General features: G+C 40.9%; 1 protein-coding gene across 1 annotated transcript; it reads left to right on the top strand.

Moving 5' to 3' along the window:
• Positions 1 to 236: 236 nt before the first annotated feature.
• On the top strand, positions 237 to 15,117 carry NIPA1 (NIPA magnesium transporter 1). Its single transcript, XM_052664837.1, has 5 exons — positions 237 to 762; positions 3,663 to 3,710; positions 7,292 to 7,382; positions 8,575 to 8,735; positions 10,053 to 15,117. Exons 1-5 carry the CDS (start codon positions 252 to 254, stop codon positions 10,562 to 10,564), a joined length of 1,323 nt encoding a protein of 440 aa, XP_052520797.1. The 5' UTR covers positions 237 to 251; the 3' UTR covers positions 10,565 to 15,117.
• The last annotated feature ends 1,707 nt before the right edge of the window (positions 15,118 to 16,824 follow it).

The raw sequence follows: 16,824 nt of genomic DNA, 5'->3' as shown, positions 1-16,824 counted from the left end.
CAAACCCTCTATCCCATAGAATAAGATATTTATGTATTCCCTACTGCAGGGAACCCGCTTTAGCAGGAAGTTTGGACTCCAGAGGCCCCAACCAACCCCTACGGTTCTGTGCGGTTCCGTGAGATGTGTGACACGCAGCAGCTCCGCGGAGCAGGAAGGCTGCTCTCAGCTCGGCTCTGCCGGGGTCTCTGCTACTTCCACACTCTTTCAAACGTGTCATGGCCAGGAGTCACGCTGCCCCTGAGGACGCGATGCCCCCCGTGTTGCCCGAAGAACACCAAACCGGCAGCGGTAGGACCCGAGGGAGGGGCTCAGCGCTGCCTCAGGGAGGCTCAAGCCGGAACCCCTCTCAGGCCACCCCGCTGCCCTCGCAGGGCCCGCGCCTCACACAGCGCCCTGCCGTGACGTCAGAGTACGTGTGTATATGGGGGCTGGAGGGGAGGCGATGGTATGACGTCATCCTGCTGCCGTTCCCGAGCCCGGTTCAGCACGGAGCCGCCCCCGGCGGGCGGGGCGCGCAGCGCGGGGCGGTCCCGGTGCAGAACCGCTGCCGGCAGCGCTGGGCCCGGCCAGTCGCCGTGCGTGAAGCCATCGGCTGGGCGATGCGGATGGCGGTCGGTGCGGCAGCGGGGGACGGGGCGGCGCAGAACCCCGGCCCCGCCGCCGTGTCGCTGGGCTTGAGCGTGGCCGTGGTGTCCAGCCTGGTGAACGGCTCCACCTTCGTCCTGCAGAAGAAAGGGATCGTGCGGGCCCGCGGGCGAGGTAGGGACCCCGCCGCCCAGGGCGCTGCAGTGCGGGGGGAGCGCCGCAGCGGGCTCCCGTTCCCCTGCGGCACGGCGGCATCGAGCCGAGCTCCGCCCGCCGCGGGCACGTCGGGTCGCCCCGGGCGCGGCCGGGGCGGGCCGGGAGCACCTTGCAGGCGGCCGTGGGCTGCGGGGAAGGTGGGCTCGTTGTCTCCGGTGAGGGACGGAGGGCGCGTTCGGCGCAGTCATCGTCACCGCTCCCCAGCCCGCCTGTCTGCTGTCCCGCTGCCGCGCAGCGCTGGGAACCGCGCCTCTGCCGGCACGCGATGCTCTTTCACTTCCGTGTGGCGCCGCCGCGTTGTGCCGCTGTCTCGGGCCGTTGTGGTTCGTTCTGCGGTGGGGCCATTCCGAGCTACGGCCGCCGCGTGGTGGTTTCCTTCGGTGGAGGCAGGCGCGCCCACAGCGTGAAGTCGCTGCTCCTCTTCTCGTGTTGAAAATCCCATCCCTCGTTATTGTTTTCTGATGTAAACCTACTCGGGAACTTAGCGTGCTGTCTGAGCAGCCTGGCCAGAATACGGATGTGAGCTCGAGGCGTGGAAGTCTTCTGTGTTTTGTGCTGCAAACAGCAGCATCTCGATGCTTAGAGTGTAGGGAAACTGCAGTGTGTGCGTGGGTGCATGGAGCAGAACAAACTTCCAGCTCTGCTACCACCAGCTGACAGCCTGATCTAACAAGTTGTTACACTTCCTACAGTGACTTCACATTAGGGGTCTGGGGTAAATCACTGTTTTACAGGTGCGCTCTCCCTTCAAGATAGCTGTAATCTATTTTTATTGTCCATAGAGGAATTGCACTGCGTCATAACTACTGATCTTGTTGTAAGGGAAACAAAAGAGAAAGGAAAGACTTTCCAGCCCAGCCCTGCTAAAGGTATCATCTTGTGGTACAGTTGGGCCTCATTACCTCAGTAGTGCCCTGAGCGTTAGAGTTAGGTGACTGATGGGAGTGTGTTTGTGTGGGTGCTGTGTCACAGCTGTGAAACATCTGCTCTGGAGATATGAATGAGTTTCACTTGTGTGTCTTCCCAAGTGTTTCCTGTCTCTGCATTAGGGGTTGGACTAGGTGACCTTTAAAGCTTCCTTCCAACTCAAATGATTCTATGAGACATTCAGCCAAATACCCTGTTTCTCTCTATTTAATGTGAAGCCACGTAGCCTTGAACCTAGCAGTCAGAACGAAGAACATGAAGATGTTCGGTGTCGGATGATGTCTTTTTCCACTGGCTTCAGCAGGTGCTGTATAATTAACAAGGAGGCACTGCAAGTCTTTTCTGTCATCTCTCCTGAGTCAATAATATCAAGTCGTTGCAATTAGTAATCCTCAGAAACGGCAGCGGGTGGCAAATATTTTGCAAAGTTATCTTACTTGAGTCAATATTTTCTGTAATTTGTGCCCCCAAGTGTTTTAATTTTATATGCAATAACAAAAGTCTAAAAAATGATTACTCCCACTCTAAAGCTGGCCATTTTCATTAGTCATTTTCTATCTCGCTTCAATTATGTAGTGTGATTTCCAAGTGCTTAATATTTCATAAGTTTCCAGAGTTGCAGATTATTATATCTTTCTTTCATTTGGGATTTCACAATGCTCGCTGTAGAATCGTAGAATAGCTTTAGGTTGGAAGGGACCTTAAAGATCACACAGTTCTAACTGTGTGCCATGGGCAGGGTTGCCCCCCACCAGCTCAGCTGCCCATGGCCCCATCCAACCTGGCCTTGAGCACCTCTGGGGATGGGGCACCACAGCTTCTCTGGGCAGCTGTGTCAGCACCTCACTGCCTCCGAGTGAAGAATTTTCTCTTTATACCTAATCTAAATCTCCCCTCTTTTAGTTTAAAGCCATTCCCCCTTATCCTGTCACTATTAGACTGTATAAGAAAATTGGTCTGTCTCCTGCTTATAAGCTCACTTCAGGTACTGGAAGACCACAATGAGGTCTCCCCAGAGCCTTCTCTTCAGACTAGACAAGCCCAAGTCCTTCAGCCTTTCATCATAGGAGAAATGTACTCACTGCAATACTGCCTATTGATCCAGAAGATCTTGAAAGAGAGTGTTTTCCCAAGTAAAGGCAGAGTGGGATTGCTGGAAAAGCTGGCATTGTGTTGTTCTCATATTCTGCTCAAGTCATGTTTGATGGGAGCTAGCATTTGGTTTAGTAACTAGTGATTAGCATTGATGCTCTTCAGAAACAGAGCTGATAAAATGTGGGTACACAGGTTCCCAGGTGCGGTCCAGGTCATCATGAAAATAGTCATCCTTGAGATGGGAAGGCCCAGAAAGACCATCCTGAGGTTTTATGCTTCTTGGAAATGCATTCGTATGTCTGTAGTTCAGAGGTTTCAATCATAGCATTTTCCAGATATTCAAATACAGGATGATCTGACCATAGCACCATACTGCCAAATCTGCTTGCAAGACAAATTCTTGATACTACTTCACTGAAGCTATGTTAACAAATGAATTTATCCAAATAATTCTTTGTTTCCATATGTTTCCCATTCTCCTGGTAGTGGCTTCTATGTGTATGTTAAACTTTCTTTAAAGTGGCATTTGCTGGTGTTTTGGACACTCTTCAAAGTCATATAGCATTAGTGGTGCATAGGTATTCCAATCTGGAAGTCAGAGCCTCTGGCTGTTATGTTCCCTTAAGCAGGTCTGACTTGGGCAGTTTTATTTGCCCCAGGCCAGGTCTGGACGCCTTCTATTTTCTCTCTTGTTTTCCTCCCACTTGTCTGCCTTGAGGAAAAAGGTTAAGATAAAAATCCTTAATAGTTAAGAGTGTTGAAATTGTTCTATTTTGTTGTTCTGATAATGCAGTTTCATATTTTTCTAATACATCTTCCTATATTTCTTCTCCCAGGTACTTCATACTTGACAGATATAGTATGGTGGTCTGGCACTATTGCAAGTAAGTATCCTAAATGGTTCGATTTTTTTTTTGTTTTTTTTTTGTTTTTTTTTTTTTTTTAATTTTTTTGAAGGGGGAAGTTGTGGTTAAGTGGCAAAATGAGGCAAGAGCTGGTTTCTAATCTTGGATCTGGCACTCGCTTGTAGTGAAGTTGCTTTCCCTCAGAAATATCCCACTTTTACTAAACTCTCTGGCTGTCTGTCTGATGGTGTTAGAAAAAGCTAAGAGCTGGGATAAACCCAGATCAGATGTTATTTTCTGGATTTTCTGAACCATCCGATACTTGCAGCTCTTGGCACCCACACACTGCTCTGACTGGATTCTTGCATGTTTTCTGTTTCTGGATTGCACTGGTACACCCAGTTTTTAATAAAAGTCAAAGCTGAATAAGAAATTGTAGCTCTGCACAAAGGGGCTCATTGAGCACATTATGCTTTAGATCAGAAAGCACTTAGCCTCAATTTTAAAAACAGTATCTTTTTTTATTTCTAGTTCGGTAGCTCTGGTTTTGGCGTTGTTTTCAATTTGCTGGGTTAATATGAAGCCTTACGTGGTGCTGATTATGAGATCTGTGCAGTTCTAGTTTTAGTGTCTTTGTAAGTAATCCTCACACTCAGTTTACTCTCCAGTTTTAATCCATGCAGAGTAACTAGCTTTCTCCTTTTGTAGTTCACTCCTAGTCTTACCCACAGGAGTTTAAATGCAAAGCTGGTTTATAGACACTAGTCCAGCCTTCTGTGGATTATTTGGAAATGTTTTGATGAGTTTCTGAGAAGCGTATGAGTCCAGCTATGTCCTTTGCTTTGATGCAACAAAGTACTTTGTTGTCCTCAAGCTGCACAAAAGGAATGGAAACTGATAGATCCCTCAAAGGATGAGGTTCGCAGCAAGAGTAGGAGCCAACAGAGCTTCTAAAGCAAGTCTTCAGCTAATTCAGGCTGAGTTTAATTAGTGCTTTGTGGGCTTCTGACTCCGTGATCACTGCTGCCTAGGAAGCAATAAATCTGTGCTTTGGTCACTGTTTTTGTTCTCTGTGAGGCTTCTGTATTGAAGTTCAGAACAGACAGTTTACATAGGAGATTTTTTGGTACAGGAGTAGGAGGAAACGACTTCATGCTCAAAAGAGCTGCCTGAATTGGCTGAAGGTGCAGCAGCTGAAGGGGTTGATTTAAGTTGGCTTTTGGCTATCAGCTAGGTGCAGGTATTTCAAAACACAGCCTCAATTATTTTACAAAGAAACCAGTTAAGGACTTTATAGGTTCATTATTGCAACACCGTTACAAACTGCAATAGCAAGGGCTGAGCAGGCAGGCAACTGTGGCATCTAGGGAAAGGTAATTCTTTGGCAATTAGTTGGGTGAGATTTCATATTTTTTTTCAGGTGTGGAATTTGGAGTTAGGACAACTATCAAAGCCAGCATCAACTCTATCAACTTGTTTTTCCAGTATTTGTTCAGACACTGAACAAGCATTTCTGCGTTGGCATGCTAACTCAGAATAACACTGCCTAGCTATTTTATGGCCTTGGGATCCACTGGAAGACTTCTAAGGAAGGCTTACAGATTCTACTGAGGGACTTCTTTTTTGACTGCTAAATTTTTTTAACACTAGTCAAGAGAGTGATTGCAGGTATCTCAGTTGGCTTTACGTTCATTAGCTAATTGATTACTTTCAGTGCGAGCTGAACTTTTTTGTGATAAAACCAGGCTGGTAGATGTGCTCTAGGAACATTCCTAATGTGTGTTAGCTGTGAATAGATTCAGTCTGTGGAAAGAGGCTAAAGTTTGTTTGCAGTAAAGCCCCTGAGGTGCATGGAGCAGACAGCTTTCACTGTTCAGATCTGCTTTTACCAGATTTCTTGCAGATGTAGACATGTCAGTGTGCATCAAGCTTTGTGTTGCAAGAATTTCTGGGATATCAGTGCTTCTTTTGCAAGCTGGAAGCCTGATGTACCTTCACAAGCTGAAGTAGTGACTTGATTTACAGAAGTGATGTATCTGGAGATGAATTTCTAACCACTGAGGATTGGATAGGTTGGCAGCAAAGGTCCTCAACAACGGGCAGATGGTAACTATTACTTAGATTTGATTTTTTTAATTGCTCTTAGTTAATCCTAGTCTATTGTTTGCAGTGGTTACTATTCTATGGTAATGCTGAAAAGTTTTGGTAAGTTCACTTGGTTTATTACACGTGCAATGTGGTTAAAGCTTTGGAGACCTAATTTATGTGTCTTGAGTTGGTGCCGTATATTAGTGTTCTGTAGTCAGAAAGATGAGTCAGCTGATCTACACCCAAAAAAAGTGCAAACTTTTGTTAGAATAACTTGGAAAAGTGTGAAATCTGCAGATCCACAGCATGCCAGGTGGGTCCTGCCTTCCATACAAGGTGTCCCTCAGAGCCATTGGATGCCTTGAGGATAGTGGCACAGCTGCCCCATGTGCCTGCCAAAATGCAGAACTGGGGCTGGTAGCTGAGTTACTCTGTTCCCAGGGGCTGAAAGCCTTTCAAAAGACCAGTGCTGACTGAGGGACCAGCTTGTGCTCTAGCAGTGCTGCTCATTAGCTTCTCTGGCTCGCTCTTGCATATAGAGAAAGCTTCAGTGACTTCAATTAGTATAATCTTGCCATGTTTGCAGTTTTTGCAGTTTGCGTATCTCCTCCGTGCTTCCTGTGGGTGACAGGTCTTCATTTTTACTGATGTAAATGTGAGCTCATTTAATAAATTAATGAATGTTTGCACTGTGCTTTGCAGGTGTGAAGAGCAGTTTGATGATAACAACAGTTGATAGTTGATGGCAGTGCCAGCCTGAGCAGAAAGGCAGTGTGGATTCTTGAAATGTTTTCAAATGTTTATAATGGCTCTTAAAATCAACTTGAAATTTAAGCTGTATGTAATCTGTGTTCAGTCTCAGGGTTTTTGCCAGTTACCAAATTGTAACTGTGTGAGAATCATGTCGACCTATTATAAACGTACTGTAAACTTGCCAACACTTGCAAAACCATCCAGTCATTTTCTCTTTTTTTTTTTTTTTTTTTTTGTTTACTGGAAACTTGAGCACATTTATCGCAGCTGTGGTGTGCAATAATGTGGTAAATTTTAGAACTGGCTTTTATGGAGTGGAGAAGTGAAAATAAGATTGTGAGGCTGCTAATGTGATTTGGTATGGATATATATATATATATATATTTTTTTTTTTACAGTGATCAGAAATTTCTTCTGATATTGCATAATGCTGTGAGAAGTTGAAGCATTCTATTCTATATTGAAGAGCTTTTATATATGCAGTTCATATTTCATTATTAGATTTGTTTGCTGTCCTTATTTTTCCTCCCAAAGGTAACACTGCTGATAGAAACTGTAAGCCAGTGTGTTCGTGTTATACGAATGCACATTCTGAACAAATCCTGCATTAGCATATAAAAATTCCAGCCATTTGGGTTAAGTGCAAAATTAACAGAGCTAAGCAGATCTGTAACATCTGTTTTCCACTTAAATCAATCTTTCTCAAACAATATTGGGTAACTTTTCATTCCTTCTTTTTACAAAGAGGTTTAAAAACTTATTTCTGGTTCTCTTGACAGTGGCTCTTGGTCAAATAGGGAATTTCTTGGCCTACACTGCAGTCCCAACTGTGTTAGTGACCCCCTTGGGAGCGCTTGGTGTTCCATTTGGGTAAGAGTTTATTTTTCTTGTTTTTATTTCAATGTTGTTACTACTTGGTATCAAATAGACTCTGTGATCACTGGGCATGTGCTAAGGAGATGCCAGGTTTGTGAGCGTAGTGATGAGTTGTAACTTTGCCTGCTCTGCTTTGCCCAGTGAAGTATGTGTATAGACTGGTGGTGGTGGGAGTGTGGTGAAGAAAGGATTCCTGAATCTCTTCTTTTTTTCATTTGTTCCAGACCATAGGGATCATTAAACAACTGTTTTTTCCCCTTCATTTTGATTATTCTGGACTCTTCTGCTCATTCTCTTACTCACAGTTCCCTTACTATGTAGATCTTTCTCTTTGTTTCACATTTGTTCTCTGCCCTGCTATCCACAATCCACACGTGTTTATTGATGCTGATTTTAATTCAATTGGATTTGGCCCAGTTTCCTGAAGTGAGAGGCTCCCCTGCAAATGGATGCTCACAGTTTCTTCAATGTTATATTCACATGAGGGGAAGGGGATAAAAAATAAGGCAGCGAGTGTTCCTGGATGGATTTTAATATACAGGTAAATATTCTGTGTATATCTCAACACTATCTATGAAGCCACCGCAGAGAAAAGGTACAATTATTTTAAAACAGTGCTGAGTGCTGCTCTGAGAATTTTTGCACCTGCCTACTGCTGTCTGCTGAATTATGTATGACTGGAGTGGTTATCTACTTGAGGATATACATTGTGTGGGCCACGTGCCTTTCTGGAGTTTTGTATGCTAGGATGCTCTACACTGGTGCTCTACTCACCACCTATTATTTTATTCTAGACCACATAGCTTTTAATATTTTGGTCAGCTACATATTTGAGCTGAGTCCTTGGATCTTTGTAATCAAAGATGATTTTCATCTCATGGTTGTATAGCATATAAAAATTTAATGATATTTCACCGAATCATTAACAGGTAGTTATCTGCTAATGAGTTTTGTTTCTTGGTGGTTTTTTTGGTTTGCTTTTCTTGAGGTGAAACATCAAGGATTGAGTAAAACTGAGACTGGATGAATCTTGTGTTTTATAAGTAAGAAGTGTGTTTGAGGCTACTTGAAGATTCATTAATGTTTGATAATATTTCTTTAAGAAGGAAATTCATATGGCAGGTAACTTACTGCATTATTAACAGGATGTATTCGGGCTTAATTTTCTTCTTTTTCTTTGTGAAAGGTCCATTTTAGCTTCTTATTTGCTGAAAGAAAAACTGAACATTCTTGGCAAGCTGGGATGTTTGCTGAGCTGCGCTGGGTCTGTTGTTCTCATCATTCATTCCCCAAAGTCTGAGAGTGTAACGACTCAGGCTGAGCTTGAAGAGAAACTTACAAATCCAGGTACTTTGTTCCTTTTTTTCAACTCGGAATGATTTTGTGAGGCTGACTGAGAGAACACGTGAGGAGGAAACTAGCAACCTAAATGACACAGGAGAGCTGACTTCTGAAGAAAATATGACATGACAGAGGCAAACTGGTGCAGCTTTTGTGTAGGAAAACTGTGACTTGATGTCTATAGGATACCTCAGATTTATTGATCCATCTATGTAGAAAGGAAAACATAGATGCTTTTGAAAAAGTTCTCCTTCACAGGAAGCTTAGAACAGTGGCCATTCGAGCTTTTAACTTTCTAAAATTTTGGAAGAGTGTATCACTTTGTTAGACACGAAAGCTATAATTCTAGGATCTTGATTTACATTGTTTTATACAGAACAAAAAATTCTCATTGTCTTTTCTCCTTTAATTCCACTCTTTTTAAATTTTAAGTTTACATTAAGTGTTAATTATGTTCCAAATGAATTTTTTTGCATGATAAAGGTGTGTATCAATAGACTGTTGAGATGTATGCTGAAATACCTATTCTTTTTCGTAACACCCCAGAAGTCCCAGGATAACACATACCAGTGCTGACACGTGCCAGATCCACTTCTAATTTTTTTTCATAAGAGCTAAGCTTCCAATTATTGTTACTTTAATTGCTTTAGGTGAGAGAAACTCGAACCTAACAGCATCAGCTATTCACATTTATGGATGAAGGGAAAAAAATAAAAGCAAAACAAAAAAGTTGCAAACAAAGAAAACATATACTCTGGTCTAAATTTAATTTATCTGACCAAAATGAATTGGAAATGTATTACTTTAAAGTTTTAAAGCATACAACATTTTTCACTAGTCCAACTTGTATACTAACACTATAATGTAAATGATATGGTCTCCCAGTTCTTCCATCTGTCCTCTCTTCTCACTCAGTTAATGGAGTCAGTTTTTATGCTTATGCTTTTTGCTGTATCCGTGTGCTGTGCTTTAGTAAAATAAGTGATGAATGAGGTATTATCACAGCTGCCCATCATAAGGGACTTTAACCCTGACAGAAGAGAGTTTTTTAAATAAAAACAAAAAAGACATCTTAAGTTCTGTTCAAATGTGCAGCTGTCTATTTTACTACTTGATGATTTGCTTTCCACAAAGAACGTGAGGACATCATTAGTTTCAGGTGCCCACAACATCACTGAAAGCACAGCGTTTTGGCTCTGCATTCAACAGCAAATCGTAGCTGTGATGTGTACTTTAGGTTCATTGACAGGACGTGATTTGCCTGCTAAAATCTTTACAATGCCAAGAGTTCTTACCTTGCTGTTATCTTGTTTTGTTTTCCAGTTTTCGTGGGTTACCTCTGCGTAGTACTGCTAATGCTTCTCCTGCTAATCTTCTGGATAGCTCCAGCTCATGGACCTACTAATATCATGGTTTACATCAGTATTTGCTCTCTCTTGGGCAGTTTCACTGTTCCCAGCACAAAAGGCATTGGGCTGGCTGCTCAAGATATCTTTCACAATAATCCGTCAAGTCAAAGGGCTTTGTACCTCTGTCTGGTACTTTTGGCAGTATTAGGATGTAGCATTATCATTCAGTTCAGGTACATCAATAAGGCACTGGAATGTTTTGACTCCTCTGTGTTTGGAGCCATCTACTATGTTGTGTTTACGACTCTAGTCCTGCTGGCTTCAGCCATCCTTTTCAGGGAATGGAGTAATGTAGGAGTGGTCGATTTCTTGGGAATGGCATGTGGATTCACTACAGTATCTATTGGAATTGTTCTTATACAGGTCTTCAAGGAGTTCAACTTCAATATTGGAGACTTAAATAAACCTAACATGAAGACAGATTAATTATTTTTTTTTCTTTTGAGGGGAAACTGGATGGCTCAGGGAAAGATAAAGAACCTTTCATTTCTAGGTCACTGATTCAAATATGATTCAGGTTGGTAGTCAGCCTCTGATTTGGTGGCCTACGTGAAATGAATTGGAGGCCTCCATCCAGTTTCAAAGGAGCAGTTTTCCATTGTACCCCAGTCAATACAATAAATGACCTTAATTGGAACCGTGGATTGAGTTAGCATAGAGACTGTTGTATTTCCTTACTTTAAAGGATAATCAATCAGAAGAGATGTGAGGATATTCTGACAGACTTGTGTGTGAATCCTTGTATTACGGCTGTCCCTGAGGTATTGTTTTTGTGGGTAGAAAACATCAGTTTCTAATGCACTCAATCTGATTCCTTTCCATGAGTGATGTGTACCTTAAAAATAAGAGGGGAAAAAATGCGAGTTGAACAATTTGTTAATACTGCAATGTGTTCACCGTCAAGGCTGTGAATTCTGAGACTAATGTTGGCTGAACTATGGACCGCAGATCTGTCCTTTTTAGTGACTGTCTTGGCAATTTGGTCTGCCATGTGGTGAAGACACTGGGGAGTTTTAAATTGAATTCTTTACACAGAGCAGTGAACCCTTAAAATCCTTCACTACTTACTTATCAGCTGATGGTATTGTTCAGGGTATGCATTTTCCTTTGTGACATGTGCATTAAGACATACCGCATTCACCTGAGAGTTTTTAATCGGGAGACAAAGTCTGTAAAAGATACGGAAACGATGCACAGACTCATTGCCTATATGGTGGCTTATTTTGTAAGCAGCTCAGAACTATTTCAGTGCCTTTGTAATCCAAAAATACTGCGTAAATGCGAATGTATTTGTTTCAGATGGCCTATATCGGTTTAATAATTCAGTCTCACTGTCAGTAATACTGGACTGTATTCAAATTCTAAACATGTAAAGCATCCAGGAGAGAGACATTTTGGAAGAATTTACTAGCCTGAATTGAAACTCCTAGATGCTTTGACAGCTTTGGCATAGTTGTAATGGGAAGAGGTAAACTATGAGAGGACTATTCAAAGCCAGCCAACATACCTTGATTCTACTAGTTACTGCTTGATTCTAATTGACTAAACACAAGAAGCTATATTGCAAAGTAGTTAATAAGCAGCAAAACTAAAATAAATGGTTGAGACAGAAGAGCATAAAATTTCTCACTGCTCAGAAAAAGAAAAGATGGCCTTGTCCTCTTGTAACCTGGGAAAAGGAGATTGAAGCCTGACAAAACACAGGCATTCGGAGAGCTGAGTTTCAGGCAACCAACTGGAACATACATTCAGATCCACTAACTTACAGACCTTTATGAATAGTTCAGCAATAATATTTTGACAGGTAGTACTCAAGTACGCAGCTTAAGCTGTGAGTGGAATGATTCTGAACTGTTTAGGTTAAACCTTTTAGAGAACATTTGTATGTCAAAAATACTTAATTTTCACATGTTTGTATTTGGTAGTTAAAAAATCACAAGTCAAAAATTTGTGAGGAAAGCTTGAAAAGTAAGAAATGTTTGTTTTTATTTCGAGTGCAAAAACAGAATTCAGACAGTGGAACTCAATGATCTCTGGGTCAGGATGTTTCTTGAAACAAGCAAAATCCCAGTATGGTTACAAGACAGCATTTGGAAAAAGTTCATGATGTTTTTTGAAGAATTCATGAATCTTTGTGACTGGCTGAGGGTAATACAAATGTTGATTAATGAAGGTAATAGTGTTCACTCTGAAGTGGGTTGTTTTTTTTTTTTGGTGTCTGTGTGTGTGAATTAATGCTATCTTAAAACTCACCTATTGTTTGGAAGCCAGTTTGACGACTGTGAACTCCGGATTCATGGTCTGAACTGGCAGAAATGTGCACTCTTACAGACTGACACAGAAATTGGGTGTCTTGACGTAATAAAATAGCAGAAAAGGGGCCATCTTGGATTTGCAGATACTTCATATGATTTCTAGAAAGTTTCAGAATGGTAGATGGGGCAAATTGGACCATGAAAGATAGTTACTAAACTCTGTTGATACTGATTGAAGATGACATGTTGGTTATCAGCAGGCAGTTACGTTTTGTCACCTAGTTCCCTTCTTTTTTTTTTTCCACTGAAATCTGAGTTGTACATACGTTATGAGACCTGTAGTGACCTACTTTTTAAAACAGTGTTAGCTGTTTTCTGAAGCAGTCAAATTGCCTTTTCAAAATCCGCAATCACAAGTTGCATGTTGGTTTTGTACCGGCCTTAAATCTCCAAACGTTTCCATGAAGATCTTTAGGTTAAAGTGAAAAAGTTTGTGGTCTTATCTCAGACCTCCTTTGGCCATGTTTGTATGTTTTGTTTTAAAACATTCTTATTTATTTAGAAAGTGCCTATCCTAGTACGTTAGGTGCATATGCAAATTATTAGTTAATATTGTATCCACAGTAACTTGACTGCCCTATCTAACTCATGCCATTTTCTGCAACACACAGGCAAGTTTACTTGATGAGTGCTCTCTACGCAGAGTAAGAATTAAGTAGCAACCATGGTCTGTGGTCCTTTGGCCATCCTTACAGCTGATAAATGTATGTGTGGGTGTCTTTTCCCCGGCTGCTCCTCATCCATGATGAGCTTTCTAGAAATGTCTGGTTAACCTTGTTTAAAACAGATGTCAAAAGCCAGCACATAAGATGAAAGAAATTCTCGTGGCCTTGCACATCATTTATATCTGCAGCCTTTTACATCGTGAATGCTAAATAATGGAAGCCTTTAGTTTTGCTACTTTGTTCATTGTATAACAGTGTTTTTTGAGTACTGCTGCACCTGGACCTGGTTCAATTCTAACTTTAGAAGTGTATTAGCATTTTGTTGTCACAGTTGTTATCATTCTTCCTCCCTTTTTTAGTCTTTGCCAGTTGCTTTTCTGATTTAAAAGGAGGCAGTGTTGAAGTTGAATTTTAGCTGTTCCCTCTGTTTTTCCTCACCTCTGTCTGCACGTGAAAAAGACATCCAAGTTCCGTCATCTCAGGGAGCAAATGTGCATAGCTGTTTCCTGAGCTTTCCCTCATGGAAGTGATGGAGCCTACATGTGTAAAATGGAGTGATTACAGTAGTGGAATGCATTGGAGTTAAATTCAAACCCATACAAAAGGTGTTTCACTCTGTACGTCTGGCATCTGTTGTACTTATCAAAGTCACTTACTTGTTACTCACTTGCCTTTGATGATTGACCCTTCAGTGTATGGAGGGTTTACATGTGTCACTCCCAATCTTTATTAGGTGTCAAACACAAAAATTCCTCAGATGCTCAGTAGGAAAATAGAAACATTTTTGATACAACAACCAAAAAAATTTGTTACCTTAAGTACTTACATAGAAATGAAGAATACCTAAGGTTATCTGCTGTACTGACTTTCCAACACGTTATATATGTAAATAGAGCCTATTTATTAGTGAGCTGAAACTAATGTTAAAGAGAACCTGTCATATCACAGTTTGACAAGTGAGGCTTCCTATTAATAATCTTGATTTGTACTGAATGTACGTATTTTTCTGAAGTAGCTAGCACTGAAAAATGAAAACACTGGATTTTGTTCGTTGAAATACTAGAATCTGTGAGGTTTAGCTTTGCTTTTTATTTGAAACATAGAGGGTTTGTATTTGAAGAAAGATCTGGGGTTAATAAGTATGGAGTGCTTAAAACTGGACTTTGCATGTTATACCCTTCTTTCTTCGTAAATATAAAGCATTCTGCAGATGTTCCTCAGCTGTCTAGCTGAAGCTGCACTGTTAAATCAATTATTAACAAATATTGATCAATTACCTGATGTCTTTTCTTTACAGAGACCAATCTTTGAAATAATTTTTTGGTGCTACTGAATAGAGGCTGAAGTGATGCAGAATGTTAATGTACCATGTGAGGCACCAATGATGCAAAAAGTTATTACTATTAGTGCCCAAGTGTTTCAGACAACAATGTTGAAATGATTACAAAGTTAGAGGTTAAGAAATCTTTCTTAAAAACTGAAAATATGTGGTTTTGGTGGGTTTTCTTGTGTTTGGATTTTTGTTTTCTTCTTTCTCTAAACAGCTACTCTAGAGAGTAGAAAATGTTACACAAATGGGGTATTTTTAACTTAATTCTTTTTTTTTTTTTTTTTTTTTTTTTAACTGTGGAACTTTCTTTTTTTCTAACTTTTGTTTTCCTGGATGTAAAAAAACAGTTCTGATGCGATGTGGGGAAAAAGTGGACGGCAACAAATACACAATGTCAGGTTGCTTCAATGCTATTGCAATATACTCACTATGGATTACATACAAATGGTTTATTTTATTAGCTTTCAAATAATGTGTATATATATATATATATATATATTTGTTAATGGCTTACCAGTCAAGCTTACTCTTTGCTTTTTAAAAAATAGTTATAGGCATGTTGTATTTGCCTTGTGTAAATTATAAGAGGCTATTTATTAAGTTTTCTGATAACTAATCTATTTATTAATCTGTAATGTTTTAAAATAAATGATTTTATTTCTAGCTCAATGCTTGTTTTGTGACTCCTCCTCTTTATCACACAGGCCAAAAAAAAAAAAAAGTATTTTCCCACTCATCTAATTGTGGTGCAGCCTAATCCCAATTCATGAGCCCAAGCTATTTTCCTTACTTTTATAGCCTTTCTTTTACTGGTGATGGACTGTTCTTTCATGTGTACAGATCAATTACCACGTGAAAGGCTCAGTCATCATGTGGTGGCATCTACCAAAAACTGCAGCCGTGATGTTTTAATTGCACTTGAGGTATGCTCACATATAAAATAAACCCTCCTGGCAGAAGTGTTCGGTGGAGCTTGAGTCAGTTCAAACTGGTTTAAAGGTTATCATACTCTCCTGTACATAGGCTAAAGAAACCTGTGTGACTGGTCTAATTTCTTGCCGTGATAGCTTTCCACAGAGGGAATCATTTCAGAAGATGGTGTTTGCCCAGGTAATCCTTCATCTGAAATTCATAGCTACTTGTATTAGATACTGGCACAAGCATGACTTTCAGACATGTCATTTTTCAAATGGTGGGATCATGATGAGGAACTGTTTCGGTCTTTAGGCTTGTGTCTTAGGGAACAGACCAGTATTACTGCTGGTGAAAGTTAAAAGTTATTTTAAAACAAGCAAAGTGTCTCTTGAGTATAAAATTTGCATGCGTTAGAAGAGACCGACATGGATTCTTCACAAGGTATGTGATTGAAATCTTATTTTTAAGATATTGCTGATATTAATGCAATGTACTGAGATAGGAAGACCAGGAAAAAAGAGGTTTTCTTTCTGTATGCAGCATCTCTGATTTCCCTTTTTTAATAGCCTTTTATGTATTTATTTTTAAAGTAAGCCAGTATGCCGTTGTTACCACTGAGGTCTGTGACATAACCAGTCATGAGTGTGTGTGCATCTCATCCCCACGTCTCACTTGAGGAGGGTGTTAAAAAGACCAAAAGCTGATGGTGCCGTTTTCTCTTTATTTAACAAGAGGTGGTGGAGGGGAGGGGAAAAAAATAAATAAAGTGCTGTTGATTTTTCTGACGTGTTTGTTACTGTTTTTGTTCTTATTTTTGAGATCTTAAGCAGAGCTTATTAACTTGCATGTGGGAGCGCAACCCTTGTAGGATCAGACTCACAGATACGGATCCTTTGTTCTGCTCAGCTGTCTTGGTTAATCGCAGCAGGGACATGGCCACCAGAGGCCGTTACAGCTGCCTGATTTCCTCATCAGTTTTCTGCCATCTACAGACAGCACTGAATTTGTTACCCTGGTGGGATGCTTTAAAACTCTGCCAGCTTGTGATATTTTGCCAAGGGATACCAGACAGAGGCTCTGGGTAGATAGCTTTTTATCGCAATCTTTTCACTGTTTGTATGGGGTTGGAAATTACTGCACGAGAGTCAGCTAGCTCATATGCAGCACGAACCTGCTAACCTGCTAATGTTTCTCAGGGTTGTGTGAGTGGCAGCCTTGCTCTTTATCCTTAAACCTTGAGGGATGTTTATATACACAATAGATACTGAGCCCTGAAAAGTTCTGCTCACAGCTTTGCATAATAACTTATACTAGCAGACTTTTGCAGTGAAATTCACTGAGTACAAAGAACGTGCAGCGGTATTGTGAGAGTGGATGAGGGTAGGTAGCTTACTATCATTCTTCTTTTCAGAGTAGTTTCCAGATACTCTGAAAACATGTCTGATGTATCATGCTGTTGTA

Source organism: Tympanuchus pallidicinctus, unplaced genomic scaffold, assembly GCF_026119805.1.
Source record: "Tympanuchus pallidicinctus isolate F22 unplaced genomic scaffold, pur_lepc_1.0 scaffold6, whole genome shotgun sequence".
NCBI classification, from domain to species: Eukaryota; Metazoa; Chordata; class Aves; order Galliformes; family Phasianidae; genus Tympanuchus; species Tympanuchus pallidicinctus.
The sequence above is the reverse complement of the archived record's forward strand: the minus strand, read 5'-3'. Positions and strand labels throughout refer to the sequence as shown.